Source organism: Abramis brama (assembly GCF_963993115.1).
Source record: "Abramis brama genome assembly, chromosome: 6".
Taxonomy (NCBI): domain Eukaryota; kingdom Metazoa; phylum Chordata; class Actinopteri; order Cypriniformes; family Leuciscidae; genus Abramis; species Abramis brama.
This window is the reverse complement of record NC_139968.1, coordinates 25914955-25936042: the sequence shown is the minus strand read 5'-3', so window position 1 is coordinate 25936042 and position 21088 is coordinate 25914955. Positions and strand designations below refer to the sequence as shown.

The 21088-nt window shown below is 34.2% G+C and overlaps 1 protein-coding gene across 1 annotated transcript in view; it reads right to left on the bottom strand.

Moving 5' to 3' along the window:
• Positions 1-907: 907 nt before the first annotated feature.
• Positions 908-21088, bottom strand: part of gnav1 (guanine nucleotide binding protein (G protein) alpha v1) — a 29083-nt gene continuing 8902 nt past the window's right edge. Inside the window, exons 4-10 of the mRNA XM_084118500.1 lie at positions 16164-16258; positions 15952-16056; positions 12456-12584; positions 7809-7938; positions 6535-6606; positions 3989-4076; positions 908-1856 (exon numbers count right to left, since the gene is read on the bottom strand). Of these exons, the coding sequence (XP_083974626.1) occupies positions 1666-1856; positions 3989-4076; positions 6535-6606; positions 7809-7938; positions 12456-12584; positions 15952-16056; positions 16164-16258 (810 nt within the window). The 3' untranslated portion in view covers positions 908-1665. The remainder of the gene's footprint in view (positions 1857-3988; positions 4077-6534; positions 6607-7808; positions 7939-12455; positions 12585-15951; positions 16057-16163; positions 16259-21088) is intronic.

The window sequence follows — 21088 nt, the reverse complement described above, 5'->3', positions numbered from 1 at the left end:
ATGTAAAAAGTGAGGTAACAGTGAGGTAAACGGCAAAACTATGTGCGCTACAAAACAGTGCATTTATAACTACGACAATATGTTAAAATTACAGGAAAGAAATACCAATTTGCATATCAAGCAGCATAACGAGATGTTTTGTAAAGCTAAAAGGATTACACCCAAATTCTCGCAACATTCGTTAAAAATAAGATGGATATTGTTTTGTGACACAATTTTTATATATATATATATATATATTGTTAAATGAAATCAGGCATCAAGACATTAAAATGTACCGTAAAAAAATCAGATATTGCACTGTAAAAAAAAAAAAAATGTTGCTGCAATTAGTTAACTTAAAATTTGTTGAGATAACTTAACATTTTAAGTCCAGAACACATACTTTAAGTTGAAACAACACATTTCAAATTTTATTGTTGAATTTTAAGTCGTGATAATCAAAGCAATCATTTTTTACAGTGTGGTTTAGTATATAGCAAATGTGCAAAAGTGAAGTCAAACCAAATTCAAGTCACTTTCAGTGTGAACATTTAGTTTCAGTTGTATTGTGCAGGAAAATAGATCTCGGAGAGCAGTTTTGAGCACCACTGGTTCACACAATGTGAAGTTCGCTGCATAAAATTTATAAATGAATATAAATACAAAATCCACAGACAAAACGAAGAGGTGTTTTCTGTTCGATATGTTCTCACTCGCACCCACCCATCTCCTGTACCAACTTCCAGATGTATTAAATGTTCATAAAAAGAATTCACTGTTATGAGCAAAAACCTTCAAAGATGTTTTCTTTATTTTATTAAACTTGAAAGATATACCGTTCATTGTGTGTATGTTTGTGTTGAGAAACATACTCGTTTCACGCCATTCATTGTATGTGGGAAATCAGCACGAAACAACATCAGATACATCTATGTTAGTTTTTAATTACATTTCGATTCACAGTGGCTTTTTTGCACTTACAAAAGTAACTCAAATGCTTTTGAAAAGCGAAATATGGCATTTAAATAGCAAAAATACATCAATGAATAATTGGGATAGAAATGGTAAAGTAACATGATTTGAAATGTATTTACAATATGCAATTGCTACAAGTATGATTATGCTTCATATAGATGTGTGGCTCACTTTGGTGCATCAAAACCATTTCAGATTGAATAAATCCTCTTTGACAACTATAAAAGTGCTGCAATGCCTTGAATAACAAATGAGTCAAAAGCAAAATGATTCATAATGCAAAAAAAAAAAAAAAACCCTTTATGAACTGAGAGGGTGTTCGATCTCTGAACGGACCATGTTGAACAAAGATTTACAGAGGAGAAAAGGTTATTTCACAAGTGATGATTAACCATGGTAACACACTCAGGAATCAGGGGATGTCAGGTGGAAAATTATGGGATGCATGGATGAGCAAGTCGACTTCCTCAGGAGAGTACAATTTACTCTTTAAAACCATATTATACACTTCCACAGCGTAATATGTGATTCAGGTTTATTATTGCATTTTGAGGACAGTTATTAAATATTTAGTCCTTTTGTTAGTTGGAGTTTAAGTAAGAGGAGCATAAACGCATGTATGAAGAGTATGCAGTCGCTCCATTCTGATAAATATCAGAGCATCATATATAATAAATACCGTCTCTGAGTTTTTGAAGGGGAATGGACTCAGAGCAGGGACACGGCCTCCAGGTTCTCCTTGATAATGGTGTCCATGACGACTTGGAAAACGACCTGCACGTTGGAGGTGTCGGTGGCTGTGGTGAAGTGGTGGTAGATCAGTTTGCTGGGGGTGGCGTTGAGAGACATGAACATGGAGGCGATGAACCGGGCGCCAGCATCCACATCACAGTCAGCTCCTGTCAACAAAAACACAGAGAGGTTTTTGAAAGAAGACCAAGGCTGCATATTTACAGTAGAAATAGTAATTTGTGAAATATTACTCCAATTTAAACAGGTAAAATAACTGTAAAGGGTTTAAAATGTCATTTATCCCTGTGATGGAATTTTCAGCTTCATTAATCCAGTGTCACATGATCCTTCAGAAATCATTCTAATATGATGATTTGCTGCTCAAGAAACATTTATTATTGCTGCATCATAATATTTTGGAAACAGTTATGCATTTGTTTCAAGAATCTTTCTAATGGATTCAAGTTCAAAAGAACAACATATACACTGAACAAAATTATAAACGCAACACTTTTAATTTTGCCCCCATTTTTCAGATCTAAGACTTTTTCTATGTACACAAAAGGCCTATTTCTCTCAAATATTGTTCACAAATCTGTCTAAATCTGTGTTAGTGAGCACTATTATCTTTGCCGAGATAATCCATCCACCTCACAGGTGTGGCATATCAAGACGCTGATTAGACAGCATGATTATTGCACAGGTGTGCCTTAGGCTGGCCACAATAAAAGGCCACTCTAAATAAAGTGTGAAGCTTCCTTCGTGAAGCTTTCTTTTGCATAGCTGAAGCAGTATTTTCTCTAAGGAATATTTAAGATATAAATATTAACATAGTCTATGCACATCTGACGAGATCGGCTCCAACCGGTAGGACTGAGGAACAGGAGATCAGTCTCTAAACCTTCAATGCTAAATTGACATGAATTAACAGGTGAAATATAGTTGTAAAAAGGTTTTATTATAATTTTCTATCCGAAGCAGGATTAACATACACAAGTGTCGGTGCGGGGGTTGGATAGTGAAGAATGTTATGCGAGAAATTTCCATCCTCATCCGTCTTGACCTTTTCTCCCTGAGGTAAAAACTACGGGATCCATTCCAGCTGATTAGACAGCAAAACCACAAACTCACGTAGACATGGTGGATTCAGTCTTAATAGAAGGACAGAGATAGAGGATGGCAGAGTCAGAAAGAAAGAAAGAAAGAAAGAAAGAAAGAAAGAAAGAAAGAAAGAAAGAAAGAAAGAAAGAAAGAAAGAAAGAAAGAAAGAAAGACAAGACAAAAAACAGAAAGACAGAAAAAGAATGACAGAAAAACAAAAAAAGACAGAAGACAAAAAAGTAAGAAAGAGAGAAAGATAGACAAATGAAAAAGCAAGACTAATATAATACAAACAACTAAAATAAAGAAACAGCATAAAAATAAAAAGAGAACAACAAATATAAGAAAACAGAACAGAGAGAATGAACAAAATAAATAAATGAAAGAAAGAACAAAACAAACAAACAAAAACTAACAAGAAAGTGAACAAAAAATGAATAAGAAAAAACAAACAATTGAAAAAGAATGAACAAACAAAAAATGAAAGTATAAACGTGAAAAAAGAAAATGAACAAAAGAGAGTAAATGAAAAAAATGAGGAACAAAAACAAAAACAAATGACAGACAAAAAACAAAAACAACAAAAGATAGATAACGAATGAAAAAATGAAATGACAAACAAATAAATTAGATAAAAAGCAACTGAAATATAAAGAAAGAACAGAACAAAGAAACAAGAGTGTTTCTTGTACAAACAGATGAACAAACAAAACAGAAAATGAACAATGAAACAAACAACTGAATGAACAAACAAGAACAGAAATGAAAGACAATAATCAAGAGAACTAACAAAAAGAACAAGAACAAACAAATGAAACTGAGAATGAACAATCAAATAATGAAAGAATTCGAAAAAAGCAAACGAGAATGTAACAAATGAAAGAAAAAAACAAATGAATTAAAGAAAAAAGAAAACAATTTAAAGAACAAATAATAAAAGAGAACAAATGACAATAGAATTAACAAAAAAAGGAACAAAAAGAAAAGAAAAAACAAAAGAATGAATGTTCAAAACAATCTACTAAATGAACAAAACAAACAACTAAATCAAAGAAAGACAACAAACCATAAAATAAAGAATATGTTGGGGAGCAGTTGAAGACAGAAACGCTCGCCAACTCTCAGCTTTAATAAAGCAAATGAGCCTTCGTGAGCAGAAGAGTCTGCAGAGAGAGAGTGTGATTCATGTGTAAATCACCTCTGAACTGAGGAAGGTAATGCCGTAGATGACGTCCCGAGTGCAGAATCTTCTCTTGGAAAAGATCAATCTTGTTCATGAATAATATCTGCAAAACAAGAGGGAAACACTTACACGTCACTCCATCACCCATCAACCGGCCGCTCTGTCAAATCAATCATTCAGGACAAGCTTACACACAAAGTCTAGGAGAGGAAAGTTGTGTGTACGCGGTTACAAACACCAGGCTCACTATAATGGCTTAATTAACAACTCGGTCCAGTAATGATTTTGCCCAGCGTTTCAAAACAACAGAGTATGACTAACGTGGATCTAGAACGCATCTTAACAAGGGCAGTTAGCGCACCTCATTACTCGGAAAGAGGTTTACGGAGGGCGTACAATAAAAAGACACACAACAAGCGGACCATTGTCACCCACGGGACGACCTAAAATACGCCTGCTAGTTTAATTGCCAAACGACATGGGCAATTATAACAAAGTCTGGGCTAACTGACGACGTGGGCTGTAATTACGAGGAAAGATGCGAGGTTACCAAAGCAAGCTAGAGAAATCGCCCAATGAAACGAGAGAGAGTTTCGTCTGAGCGAACCCACTCTTTCATCAGGTGATCGTATACAGAGTTTATAATGAGTTGGAGGTCCAGAACTTGAGGAGAACTCACTGATATCAGGATAACCGGCGATGTAACTTTTTATTTATGAGAAAAAAAAGTAATTATTCATTGGAATTGATTACATTATGAATGCAGGGGAGGGGCTAAAAATGAGAGGGCTTGATGATGTCAGCAGAAATGGAAAGTCGTTTCAGAAGCAGAGCTATTATCAAAAATTATTATAAACTATCAAAAACAACAAATTTATTAATAAAAAGACCAGAAGTGTGCAATTGGAAAGTAAATAGATTCAGATTTAACTTTAAGTTAAAATCTGTGACGTAAAAACTTTAGCGTTAAATTGCTAAAATCATTGCAGACTTTAGTAGCGGCACTAAAGGCTTGTCAAATCACTGAACGAAAGAAACATCTGAAAACACTCGAAAACTATTAAAATAAATATATATTATTTAAATCTATGTGATATAAATGATGCTATATATTTATGCGTGCGTGTGTGTGTGTGTGTGTGTGTAGATCAATCCACCCATCCTTCCATCCATTGATCAATCCATCCATCCATCCATCCATCCATCCATTGTAAATGTAAGGAATAATTGACGACAGGCAATTATTTATTTATTTATAATATCTATCTATAAATTACAGAAACGTCTGTCTGTCTGTTATTCGCATTTCTCTCGAACCGTTAGTCCGATGGATTTCAAACTTGACAGGTGTCTCGCTACGTGCATGAGTAAGTGCAGTGCCAAGTTTGACGTTGTTGGATTAGAAATGCAAAATATATCGTTAAATATATCGGTAAAAGAAGCACTTAGAAGGTTGTGGTTTAAAAATAAACATTCTGACATAAACAAACACTCTGTGGATGTTAACTGAATCTGTATTTTTTCGGAGTTCATTGTGTAGCCTGCTCCCTGAATCGTCGCGCTTATTCATTTGTGGATGTTAACTGAATCTGTAAGTCAGCTACACCGTTTACTTCTGAATATTATATCCATCTATAAATTACAGGAACGTCTTTCTTTCTGTCTGTCTGTGTGTGTGTGTGTCTGTTATTTGCATATCTCTCGAACCGTTAGTCTGATGGATTTCAAACTTGACAGGTGTCTTGCTACATGCGCGAGAAAGTGCAGTGCCAAGTTTGGTGTTGTTTGGATTAGAAATGCAAAAGATATCGTCAGTTCAGTGTGTGGCCTGCTCCATCAATCGTGTAGTTCAACTTTCCATATTTATTGTATGTCATTATGTCAGTATCAGTATTTGCTTTCTACCATGCACAAATAAATATGTCACTGAACTTTTGCTGTGTAATTGTTACAATGAGCACTCAAACACACCGAACCAACAATTACTAAAAACACACACAAAAACTGATTTTGCATGGGCACTTTGCACTAGTTTATTTAATTCAATTCGTTTTAGTTAAAATTAATGTTATTGACAGTAGACTAGCCTAATAAATGAAACACAAAGCCCTTTTAACAAGTAGGCCTATAAATAATTATTTGTTATATTATCTGCAATAATTACGAAAACGCGTGCAGCAGGACTATCAATCAGTTTAATTTTTTATCGATTATAGATAGGACTATATACTTTTTTATTCAAATTAAACTGCATGTTTCCATTGATTGTGAAGTTACACATCGGAAATTGCAGATCAAGTGCATGGGGCTGCATGTTTTTTCTTGTAATGAATTATATCCTATTTTCCATTAATACAGTCAACTACGCAAAGTGATATGGAACTGTAATGCGATCAAGACCTGCCAGGAACTACTTTAGCCGTGCGTTTCCCTGAAAATAACGTTTTTGGTCACATATGTTGGGAGTTTTGTGTAGTCTCTTGATTGATGACACTGGCCTCCTCTCCAGCTAATGGGATGAGATTGGATGAGCACTCTCTGTTAATTGAGCCGTTTCTTACCATAGAAGTACTTCTGAAGAAGACGTTATTGCAGATTGACGAGAACAGCTTGAGACTCTCCTGCAGTCGATTCTAAACAAGAGCACAAATGAAAAACATGAGCTGTCAGTCCCACGAGATCCCATGATGCTCTCGTGATGTCATATATGAGAGGCGATCGAAAAGCTGAAGTCGGTGCATTAACACTCAGACTCTAGATTATAATATTACATTATGTAAAATATTTAAATTAAATGTTATTTTCAGCATTAATAATAATGATTCTTATTTTTTTTGTTACTACATTTTAGTTTTAGAATGTTATATTAAATGAATACAGTAAAATATTAGAATACTGATAGAATATTAGAATATATTAAGCATCTGCTAAATGCATAAATACATTTAATTTTCAGTATTTATAATGATGCAATTACAGGGAGTTATTAAAAAAGATCAATATAATTGTTTAAACAAAATAAAAAAAAATAAAAAATAAAAATCCAAATACATTTTTTTTAAACCGTTGATGAAAAAACGTATGGTGACAGAACCACTATATAGTAATAGAATCAGAGTTTCCAGAAGAGATGTATGAAAAATGTAGATAAAGAAATAAAAAAAACTAATTCATAATTAATAAATAATGTATTAGTTAAAGGGATACTTCACCGATTAGCATTGAGCTTTGTATCAGTAGAAACCCGGTAGTATTTTCGAATGACCGTGCTTCCCTCCCTCATGTCCCCCTGAGACGAGAGATTTCTGTATTGTGTGTCTGGAAAAAAAACTCAGATGACTCAAAAATTGTCATTTTGCATCATCTGAGGCTTTTTTGTCCTGAGGCGAGAGACTACAGCCAGTAGGAGGATCTCCTTCCGCATGTTTTCATGATCTCACGATAAAATGCCGTCTTTTCAGTTTCGAGTCGACTAGTGGCCTAGCTGTATCATTTCTTCCGATACTGCCCTCTGTAACCGGTAGGCGTGGCTTGGGAGTGGCCTCGTAGGGCAGCGAAGCAAGTGCATTCTGGGAGTTATTGTCTTTCATCCACAAGAGCCAAAAATACATTTTCTGGCTTTTCTCAGTCTAGAAGGCACCAACTTCTAAAATAATTTCCCATTTCTACTACACAAATGACCCAATTTAAACACACATTCATCTTTCTAGCGGTGAAATATCCCTTTAATTATTAAATAACCCCTTTGGTGATCCCGGGTTCAGTCACTTGTTTGTTCAGTAACAGCTTCTGTTTGATGTAGTAGGTGAATGCAAAAGTACAAATGTTTTCTCACCATAGATGGATCTTCTACTAGCGTCATGTCGTACCCACTCAGGGACACAACGAACAGCACGGCCCTCACGTCCTCAAAACAACCGATCCACTTTCTCCTCTCCGTCCTCTGGCCTCCAACGTCATACATTCTGTGGAGAGAAAGAGACAAAAGGTCCTCAATGGAAAAGAAACGGCACAAAAACACTTTAATGTCATCACAAGCTCAATTTACCTTGGGAAATACATCATGTTACAAAAGCACAATGGATTTTGAACATAATTTCATGTTGACTTACAAACAGCGTCACATTTGTTATGCTAATATGCTGCTAACTAGCGAAACGCATCCAAACATGTTCAAAACAGACCAATGAGTTATTATTAATGCCAACAAATGAGTCTCTCAAATTAACAAGCTCCACCAAATTTCCCCTCACAGTGTTTTAGATCCCAACGCTAAAAAGAGTTAGCTTGTTAGCAAAGATGCGTCAAAACATCTCAAAACATGACATATTTCATCACAGGTTCGCACTCTTCACGTCTATTAGCGCATCTAAAAAGAGCTGGAAAACCGAGAGTGTTTGTTCTCAGAGCGTTTCTTGTCTTCAGACAATCATGTCTAAAAGGAGAAGGCTGTGAAGAGTCAAAGTATCCCTCATACATTTATTTTCCAGCTTCCACTTCATCCTGTGCTATATCCTCACTATATTTGTGGGGAAGATTCCTCCACACGTCTGAAATCAAAACTATCAATTTACACACACTTCAAACGTGATGGAAAAATAAATCTATATGTGCTTTATGGGACACTAATGCACACGGTTTCTCATCAAAATCAGTCAAACGAATTGAATTAAGAACAAAGCTGATGTTGACACTATGACAAACTGGTAGATTAAAAAACTGAAGATTTTCTAGTGTACAACAAAAAAACTGCAGGTAAACCAGAAAAACACGGTTAATATACTGTATGCAGTAATCATTGCTATTGTCTTAATGTATATTTTGGATGCAAGTAGGAAAAACATGATGTCATGGGTGTGTTGAACAAAAAGTGTCACTGTTTTCATCAGTTTCTGGTGATTTTTTAAGTGTAATGGAATCTCCAAACCGAATCTAAATCTGAGGTCGCTCGGGGTCACCCCTCACATCCGAGCCGTAATGAACAGTCTAATGATGAGTGAAACGACTTGCGTTTTGATCAGTGTGTTTAACACGGCACGATTCTCACCTCGTCTGCAGTGATTATGTGGCCACATCCGATCATCCCATAATTAAACAAAGCCATTATTAAACCTTTGTGCAGTTGGAAAAGATGTGACGCACAAAAAAAATACAGGAAGATGCACTAGGTTTGATTTATTTTTCCCTCTAGTTAAAAATTTGCTGTTGCAGTTCAATAGACAATAAAATGCTATATGGATATATTTTTATATTCATACACTATATAAGTATGTGTGTGTGTGTGTGTGTGTGTGTGTGTGTGTGTGTGTGTGTGTGTGTGTGTGTGTGTGTGAATATAAATAATAAAATTCATTGTTTGCATTTATTGATTCAGATTATTATACAACTATTGCAGATTTATATATTCCGTAGTTATAAATATTCACATAAATAAATATATTCTCAGATTTTATATATATATATATATATATATATATATATATATATATATATATATATATATATATATATATATATATATATATATATACACACATATTTTTTTTTTTTTTTTTGCTATATAAAACAATAATATATAAACCCAAACATATAAAAGTAAATCCTGAATGTATATTTATACATTTGAATATATACATTTAAATCCTGAATAAATAACTGCAAATATTAATAGAAATTTAAAATTTTAAATATTGATTAATTCTGAATATACAGTCAGCTTACCTCTAAATTATGAAGAAAAATGTAAATAAAATGTAAGTATGCTTTGTATTAGATTTTCACAAATTTTGTCCTTGTTAAACAGTTACAAAAATTAACCAGGGTTTTATTAAAGTAAAAGTGTAGTAACCATGTTTTTTTTGGAATGTATAAAACCATAAACAAACAAATCAATGGATAAAAGCATGTATAAATAAATAAAAGCATGAATATAAATAAATAAAAGCACAATGCATAAATAAATAAGCATGTAAATAAACAAATAAAAGAATACATAACTAAATAAAATGAAAAATAAATAAATAAATAATAGTATAATGTATAAATAAATGCATTAATAAATAAAAGTGTAAATAAATAAAGAATACATAACTAAATAAATAGAAGAATAAATCAATAAATGCATAAATGCATAGCTTTTATGTAAAATCTGAAGAGAATTATTGATAATGGCAAAGGTTCGCACTGAAATGCAGCAGCTATGGGTGTTCATATCAAACGTGAGGTGTGAATCCAGTGATATGATAAAGATCTTGAGGTTTCGGCGTTGGACGCGTGTGAAGTGCTGCGATAAGGACGAGCAGTGGAGCAAGCCGAAGATTGACAGTAAGTTATTCAGACCGAATGAATTTACTTTAATGAGAATTAAAGAACTAAACCGGTTTCACGTAGCAAACAATTACTCCAGATAACATCAACGCTGCTTTCATAGAGTTATAATGAACATAAAGACTTCATTATGATGGAGTCTCCTTTCTCTTCTTAATGGTGATGGGATTTTTTCCACTCGTATTTATGCTCTATACCACAACTTAACCTAAAAACCCAACAAAGAGAACAATTTCCCACATTTTTAGATTAAAAAACATATTTCTATAGACCAAACAGTAAAGACGTCTAAATGGATAGGCATCCAACTGGGTATTTGAAACATCGATACATCCCACAACCATTTTTTAAGTGAAGTCATCTTGTTTTGATTTTATGATGTTGTAGATGCACTTTTATTAAAACCTGTCATGAAAGCAGTGGGAGTTTAGATTTAGCATTATGCAAAGTAATGCAATATAAATGTTATTGCAGAAGCCCTCAACTGAAGCCAATAAATTAGCCATCTCTCAGGGCAGAAAGAGCCCAAGAAGAAGCGAACAGAAAAGTATAGAAAAAGACAGTTGCTTTCCACCAAATGCCAAAACACTCATCTTTCTGTGCCATCTCAAACAGTCCGCGGCATGTCATAGCTGTAAATGTCTCCATTAACTTTCAAATGGCTGGTAAAAGCTGCCAGGCAGAAAATTACTCAAATTTTTTCCATGAAACCTCCCAATCGTTTTACTGGTTGCCCGATGTTTGCGCAAAATTGAACTTAAGAGGACAATGAAAATGCATGAAACTTTTTCGTTCCAACATTTTAAGCAAAAAGAGTCATTGTTACTGTAACTTTGTGCAGTTTACCCATAAATCCCAATTGTTTTTGCCTTTAAAGAAAAAAATTAACTAAAAATAAAAGCATAAAAAACATTTCATTACTTGGAATAAACTGAAATAAAATAAAATGTATATATTTATACTTAAACTTATTATATATTATTTCAGCAAGCTGACAAGGCAACATTTTTATTTTTTACCTCTTTAGATTAAAGCTAAAACTAAAATAAAATGAAAATATTATATGAAAAACTTAATGAAAATTGTAGTACTAAAAAGTAAAAAAGTACTAAAATTGAAAAATATAATTTTATACTATAAAATAAAAATTTCAAGTAACAAAACTTTTTTGTATGGTTTTAGTTTCAGTTTTAGTTTAAGGGTACGTTAAATGACAACGATGTACTAAAAACAGTTTTCGCGAACAGAAGACAATGTTGTGAAAATTATCCTTGTTCACAAGGATCTGCGAAAACTACAAAAAAAAAAAACTGTATTATTCATGCCAGGCCAGTAGATGGCGATGTCACTTTGTAAACATAAACTACGCGCCTCACTAAACACGTAGTACGCATGACTTCAGTTTTCAAAAATCCGCTTTTCTGTAGTTTACACAGAAAGAATAAAGGTATTGTTTTAAAAAAGTTGCACTTTATAACCCATTTTCAGGCCCCCAAAACTCCGTTGCTGAGTAAATGAAACGACAAAACAGTTAAAGTTTTCCGTTTTTAGTTGAAAATGGTGTTGTGTTAACTATAATAACCCTGAATGATACAAAAAAAAAAACACTGCTTCAAAGTTTGTCCAAAATGTAGATAAAAAGTTATTTATACGGAACATAGACAATTGGCATACCTTCAGGAGTTGTCTGTCAAATTATTTGAGTTCAGACTCAATTAGTCAAGCCAAAAAAAACCTCAGACAAATTCATAACAAGTCTTGCATCCAAATCAAAGTCAAATGTGTGCTCAATGCTGATAATGCCAGTTAGGATATTGACGAACGGAGCGATTCTTAATCAGAACGGCATGCAGAGGTGACGTTTCATAAGATAGTGAGATGGAGGAAGCCGCCCACGTTGACACGGTCAATATCACAAAGCGAGAGAAGGGTCTGTTTAACAGAATCCCCCTGATTTTTTTCTAAGTGAACAGTTTTAGCTACTTTTAGACAAACAAACTTCAACTGAAAACGAAAGACGAAAGGCTATTTGATCTGTCTGATGATTAAGAGAACTGAGAGTCGTTTACAAAGTCTAGGACTACTCGTAAAAACAACCGTGTCTGATTTTGTAATAACAGTTGAGGTAAAAAGGGCAAAGAAAGAGATTGTTTACCTGAAGACCAGGTGTTTGACTTTGAACTGAGTCTCGATCACTCCTGTGGTTCTCAGTCGGACTCTTAAAACGTCCGTTTCCGTCGGCATGTAATCGGTGGCGATGATCCTGCCCATATTCTCAAAAAAACTGGAAACAGAGTGACATATAGATAGAAATTATTACAAATGGACATTTGACGACAAAAATTACAGTAATGATTATGACTTCCTAAAACTCATTTTCCACCAAAATGAAACTAGAAGTTCTTCGAAGCAGTCTTATAAGCAGATCATTATTTTCACGTTATGACCGCTAACCGATAAATTGCCGATATTTATTCTATATTTGTCAAAATCTGTTATTTTAGTACTATGTATTTATTTATATTTTTGAATTAGCTTTTAGTTAGTTAGTTTAGTTAGTAGGTTTTTTATTTCTATATATTTTAAATTTTTAGAACTTAACAGTTCTATTTTTAGTAATTTAAGTTCTTAAACTTATTTCAGTTAGTTGCCAAGGCAACCTTTCTAATTTTAAGTTTTTCATATAATATTTCTATTTTATTATATTTCAGCTTTATTTTACTAGCAACAACATTTTTACGTTTTAGTTTCAACAATAACACTGGTCTAAATAAAAATAAATCACTAAAATAAAATAACATTTTAAATAAACAACTAAAATGAACATGACCTGAAATAAAATAAAATGTGTATAACTTGTTTTATTTAAGCTAGTTGCCAAGGCAACATTTTTTATTTTAGTTTAGATTAAGTTGGTGTAGTGAAATAACAAAAAATAAAACTTATATAAAATAAACATTGACATTTAAAAAATAAATAATAATAATAAAAATTACAAAAATGACAATCGTTTTAAATAAAATGTTTTTTCAATAATGATTTAAATCCTACAAGTAAATTCGCATCACAATATTGTAACTTATATTGTGCGTTCAGCATGAAAAATTAATGTTAATTTTAAGATTTGCTAAAGATCACATTTAGCAGTGTTATTCAATTATTACTGTTTATAAAGATAAACTTTGAGTGTTGACACTCAATATTGAACGATAACCGATACGGTTATCCAGCAACCTGTCGTGAAAAAAGAAAAGAAAAGAGGCTTGGGAGCGATGCGTCTCTTCACCTCACCTCCTATAATCAGGTCTCTGTGGGAAAAGCCTTGTCCTTAAAGGGCGTCTTACATTGTCTAGGTAAGCTGCTTTACCGCTGACTGCGGTTAGCGGCTGCGGTGGCGATAAGACTGGCCCAGGGGGGAGAACACGCCGTATGCTAATTACCACCATGAATTTAAATACAGCATGATACAGTATAAGCAAACCTGTGGGGGATTTCTGTATGCGGATGTGCTAAAGAGAGGGATTATCCGTGAGTGCGCGCTACGTAGCAATAAACACACCTCACAGGAGGTGAAACAGCCTGGAGAGAGAATTAGACAAACACACACATAAACAGTTTTAAAGCAATAACCTCAGACAACTGTGCCATAGTTTTTGACTGAGTGTGTGAGGCATCTTTTCCTGCACTGATAAGACCATTTTATCATTCTGTTCATGCAAAGAGAAGAAAGACCAGGTTGCGCTATATAGTACGTCAGAGCTTGTTTTCACACTGCATGCTAAAAAGTATGCGTTGCATTCGCACTGTTAAGCTAGGGCTATAGCATCATTAGCATAAACTGTTCTTCCAAGGGCAATGAGTCAATTGCTGTGTCAGAAATATAATACTTCCTAACTATATAGTATGGAAAAAACAGTACACCAAAAGAGTAGTATGTCCAAATACATAGTATTTGAAAACAGTAGCCGAAAAGTCCCCGGATGACCTACTTCCTCTGAGATTCTGAAGTGCGTATTCGATGGACACTTTACTATCCCATGAGGCCACAGGAGAGGATTTATGAATAGAGGTGCAACGACCGACTGATGCTGGTAGATCATGTGACCGTAACAACATGGCGAACCTAGTGCGTCCGAATTTAATTCATACTACACACATTTATACTATATAGGGCGTACCTTAATACTAATGCGCTCTTTAAATAACAAAAAAAAAATTTAATATTGCGCCATTGACTTTAATCTATTTCAGTTGCATCAAAATAGCAATGCGCCAACAATGGGCCTGAATACACCTCGTTTGGGCGCAAATGCATTTGCTATTTAAACAACGTCGCGCAGGATGTGAAAATGATAACTGCGTCGGGCTGAAACTAGCAAAAAACACTTGTGTCGCACCTGGCACCGCATTGCGCTGGGTGTATGATACGGCCCAAAGTCTCAAAGTAGCTTACACAACAACGTTAATGTTATGCTAGAGCCCTGATTTGAAGGTAATGTGAAGGTAAAGGCAGCTAAACTATTGCCCTTTTAAGCCCAAATGTATACGTTGGCCGTCTGCATTCCTTACCAGACATAAATTTAGTCATCAGGAGGGGTCGCGGATGTCCGCGCACACTGTCCGAGTGCAGCCCAACTTTTGTGTTTGTGCGGACATGTGCTAGTAACTTGAGGTTTGCGACACGAAGCTGTGCGATAGACGGAGCGGAACGCAGAAAAATTAAGAATGCCCAGTCCTTTATAGCTAGCTATTGAATATGTTAATGTTTTCGACTAAATTTAGCTTAAGTTCATTACTTTAGCTTGTAGAGTGGCTATACTTTTTCAAAAGTGTAGTAGCTTAAATGACAAGTCGCTAATAGCTAGCAAGTTAATATTCCAAAGTAACTTACACAACACAGCTTGTCATGCTAGAGCGTTTGAAGAGAACGTTGCTGTGAAAAAAAAAGTTAACAAACTGTCTTTTTATCTCTAGCTCTTGACCATGTTCTTGTTTTCAAATAAATTTAACTTAAGTTACCTACTTTTTTGGAGCTTTTAAAATAGTTGACTACTTTTCCAAAAGAGAACTAGCTTGACTACAGTTTATGTACATGGTTTTGCTAAGATGAATGAATAACACATTGCGTAACGGCAGATATTTGAAAGAAACTCTTTCGTACACGCGAATACTGAAACTGGACTGGATTCTCACATGCGCAACTCTATAGCAAGAGGTGTTAGCAGCCATTAGCATAAACGTGAAATTTTTGTTTAATTTTTCCATCTAGCCTAATATATATTTTTTATTAACAACAAAAATGCTTTATACTTATTATAACGCTGTTGAGCACTACATTTGTTTCTGCCACAGTGAATTTAGAGCTCACATTATATGCATTAAACGCAGTTGCGTACTTGTGTAGAGCGTGTTTCTAGTTTTAGCGACAGCTAAACAGACACACAAACACATAACTCCACACTCCGTCTCAGTGCCAATGCAATTCCTTGGCATTCCAGCTGAGTCTGATCTTGCAAATCCCCTGGGCGGCACAACATGCTCCAAGGCAGCGACGAAAACACAAATCCAGACACCTCCGGCCTGAAGAGAGACTGCAAACACACAAGTGCGAGGTGTGTTTCTTTAGGCACGTCTGGGTTTGTATGACAGACATGTCCTTACGTGCATCTGGATGCAACTTCCACTCGCTGCTGGCCTTCACTTCCCAGCGGGACGCAAAGGCCCTGTCGCTGTGAATCTGTTTAACTCTGACGCTCCTTAGGGAAAGGCAGGGGCTAACTTTAACAGCTATAAACTCCAGGAATAGTGTTTTCTATATAGCCCTTGCAAAACCAGCTTCTGATGTTTTTCAGCTGGTCCAGACTGATCAAGGTCATTAGCTGGTCTAATCTCACTGTATTCTTTTGTTGAATGGAAAACAGCAGCATGAACATCATTCGAAATGTCTTCTTTTGATTCCTACAGAAGAAAAAACATATTTAGGATTATTTCTAGATGATCTTTTCCTTTCCAAAACTTGTTCAACCTGGTTTCTCCTAGGCAGCGTGACATTTTGAAGTATGTTTGGCACTTGAAGACCGCGTCTGGTGTTTTGTAGATATACTTTTACTTTCGGATTGATTTGACATCACTTTGACCTCTCAAATCCTTTCCACCTTCTCTCTGAAGTATCTCGTCTCCTCACGCCATTTCTGATCTATTTTTCCACACAATTGAATGTTGCGAAACGACGCCGGCCCGGGGTTTTAGGGTCGAGGTTTTTGTGAAGAATTTAGAATAGCGAGGGAGAGCAAATGAGAATGGATGAAAGGCACAATTGAAGAGTTTTCGTAAGATGGATTCAGGATATGAACAGGTGAGGAGCTCTGACCTGGCCTGCGAAGACGATGGGAATGCCCTCTGATAAATCTGACCTTTAACAAGAGAATATGTGCGTTTCTGAGTGTGTGTGTGAAAGGATGGGTGATGGAGCCCTGCAGGTGTGACATGACAGCTTGGGAGGAAAGGTTTTTAAACCCGGAGAGCGAGAGCTACAGTATGAAACAGAGGAAGAGTATTTCAGTGAACATCTGTGCAGAAAACAGTGCTACACTAAATTTAAATAAAGTCACTGTCATTTTTTAAGCATATCAGGGCTATTTTAAAATTAAGTTAAATTTTAATACTTTTTTAAAACAAATTCATCATTATGTGTGTGTGTGTCCATTTAAACACTCTTCAAACCGCAACTCAAATAAGAGCCATGGTGATAATTTAGTTGCTCCCGGTGACAAGCGTGTTATTGACTCCATATTATTGACTGAAGCATTTGGAGGGGCCGACGGGTGACAGGAGTACCTGTCAGTCAATTTCACACAAACACGCACACACAGACACAAATAGGGGATTTACCATTGGCTGTCTTTTTTGTAAAATTAACTATAATTAATTAAATACGCCAAAAAATAAAAGAAACATTTACAATTTTTAAAGCATGTTTGAAATGTTTTTATATTTTTTAAATAATTAATAATAATAATAATAATAATTATTATTATTATTATTATTATTATTATATTATATAAATTAATAATAATGAATCATAATAATAACAATAGATGTTTAACATTAATAACAACAATATATTTACTACTACAACAAAAACAACAATATATTTACTACAACATATTTACTACTACTATTACTACTATATATTTACTACTACTACTACTACTACTACTACTACTACTACTACTATTACTATATTTACTACTACTACAACATATTTACTACTACTACTTCATATTTACTACTACTACTATATTTACTACTACTACTATATTTACTACTACTACTACTACTATATTTACTACTACTACTATATTTACTACTACTACAACATATTTACTACTACTACTACTATATATTTACTACTACTATATTTACTACTACAACATATTTACTACTACTACTACATTTACTACAACATATTTACTACTACTACTACTATATATTCACTACTACTACTACTACTACTACTACTATATATTTACTACTACAACAACATATTTACTACTACAACAACATATTTACTACTACTACTATATATTTACTACTACTACTACTATATTTACTACTACTACTACTATATTTACTACTACTACTACTACTACTATATTTACTACTACTACTACTACTACTACTACTACTACTACTACTACTACTACTACAACAACATATTTACTACTACTACTATATATTTACTACTACTACTACTACTACTTCTACTACTATATTTACTACTACTACTACTATATATTTACTACTACTACTATATTTACTACTACTACTACTACTACTACTACTACTACTACTACTACTACTACTACTACAACAACATATTTACTACTACTACTATATATTTACTACTACTACTATATTTACTACTACTACAACATATTTACTACTACTACTACTACTATATATCCACTACTACTACTACTAATATATATATTTACTACTACTATATATTTACTACTACTACTACTACAACATATTTACTACTACTACTACTACTATATATTTATTACTACTACAACAATATATTTACTACAACAAAAACAACTTACTACTACTACTACTACTGCTACTACTACTACTACTACTACTACTACTACTACTACTACTACTACTACTACGCTTATAGTGTTTTTCATAAAACTAATTTAACATATGCTCATTTATATATATTTATAATTTAAATTAACAAATAAATATATAATGAATTAAAAAAAAGCGATCATGCCAAACGTCAATTGTTTGACGTACCACCATGTAATTCAGGATATATATTTTAAATTAACTAAATGAATAGAAAATATATAAAGAATAATGAATAACAATAATAAAGGCATTGTTATAAATAGTTTTTATTATAATTATAATTATTATTACTAATACTACTACAAATAATCAGTTTAATATTAAGAATAATAAAATATTTTTTATTATGATTTTAAATAAAATATTTATTTATACATAATTACAATTATTATAATTTATAATTAAATAATTGCAAATAAACATGAACAACATTATTTTTAAATGAATAATAATAATAATAATAATAAAACTTATTATTATTATTATTATTATTATTAATAAATAATTGCAAATAAACAATAATTATAATATTAGTTTTTACATTACATAACATTATTATTATTATTATTGTTGTTGTTGTTGTTGTTGGTATTATTATAATTACTATTATTACTTTAAAAATATATACATTTTAATTCACTTTTTGGGACCACTTTTCCCCCAAACTACAGATAAGTACATACTTCTGTGCACATATGTGTGGGAATTCAGTAGAATTGAGGCTATGCGTTTTTGTGTGTGTGGGTTTTGATGCCAAACACATTCGGTATGGACAACTTCAACCACACACAGAACCTCATATCTCATTCGCCTCCATCTTTTCCTCATTCTTTCCAATGATCTCTAGGTGTCCTGCGTGCTAATCAAAGAGACAAGCTAACATGTCAAACCTCCATTGTGTGATGTCCCAGCATGCATTGCAGGATATATATATATCAACTGGCAAAGGCTGTAGGCTTTGAGGTTTGACTGTTTTCTAATTGCCTTTTATGAGCTACCACACACACACACCTCGCTGCAGTGTTTGAGGTTCATTCGCTGTGGCACACACCACACGTCTGCGACATGGGTGACCCTCTCTGTTTCATTTAAATAATCAGCCTCCTGGTGTTTTAGTTTGCGGTCACACACATATGTAATTACACAATTCGCTGTTTAAATATTCCACTAATCAGCCATTATTCACAGTGGGAGTGTCAGATCGAGGCACAGATCAGCGGCCATTATGGCTCAAGAGTGGCAGTTGCACATCAGTTTCATTACACCCACATGAAGCCTACGGACACTGCATCAGGAGGCATTGGGAAACCTGAGCAAAATTGCTAGGAAATCGATAAATCATTGAATAACGATAAAACATTCAGTATTAAGTCTTCAGGAGATAAACGCTTGTCATTAACTGGACATGAATGACATAATCTGTGCTCAGGATCTTTAACGCATTCGGAAAAATAATATTAGACGAGTATATCGAGGAATCGTTTTGAAAAATTGTGCAAGGTGGAATGTTTAGCGAATAAGAGAAAGATTTAGGGGTCAGCACCCGTGTCAAATGACCAATTAGATTAGAATAAAACATTCATGACCTTTTACGGATCATGATTGGCCTATTTGAGCATGTTTAAATGTATTCAAATGAGATTCTAAGCGTTTAGGGGACCCATTCCAGTCTCGTGGTCTGTAACCTCTTTGCTCAAGGCCTGATCAAAATCTTAATGTGTTATTAAGTTATATTGTTCTAGTCAAGAGAGCTTTTTTAACCACCAAAACCCTGAAGGCTAACTGAAAAACAAAAAAGCTAACTAAGGCTATGTTCACACTTAGCGTCTTTTTTGACAAGAAAAAGTTGACAACAAAAGTTTTTTTGCTAAAAAAACGCCGGCAGCGTTCGGTTACAAATAGCAGCCGAGCGCGTCTTTTGTTGCTATAACAACAGCTGCAACAGTAGCCTAGTGCTGTGTGATGCAAAAAAATGTCGAGAAAGAGAAAGTTGGCTCTTGCGTTGGCTTTTGAAGTTACCAGGGAGGAGAATGTCGGTTCACAAAGACGTTTGTGGGTGCACGACATTATACGGGGAAGGAAACATACAAGTACATTCATTTTTTCTTATTATTCTTGTTGTTATGGAAACGACAGGTCTCGCTACTCGCTTGTCATTGGTCAGCTGTCAAAAAGGAGCTTGACGTAGGGCGTTCTTTTCAGAAAAGTTGAACTTTTTTCAACTTAAAAAGACGCTCTGAGCTGCAGAAAAAGACGCCGGCGGTGGCGTCTAAAAAAGCGCTCAGGACTTTTTGAAAAACGGTTTACTCCATAGGGTTATAATGTAGAACAGACGCTGGCAGTTTGAAAAAAGACGCCAAGTGTGAACATAGCCTAACTGACTAACTGAAAAAGACTAACTGAAAAAATAAACAAAACAACAGAAGCTTAATAAATAAAACAACGGAGGCTAACTGTAAAAAACAACAACGGAGGCTAACTGAAAAACAACAACAGAGGCTAACTGAAAAACCAACAACGGAGGCTAACTGAAAACCAACGGAGGCTAACTGAAAACCAACGGAGACTAACTGAAAAAAAACAACGGAGGCTAACTGAAAAACAACAACAACAGAGGCTAACTGAAAAAAACCAACAACGGAAGCT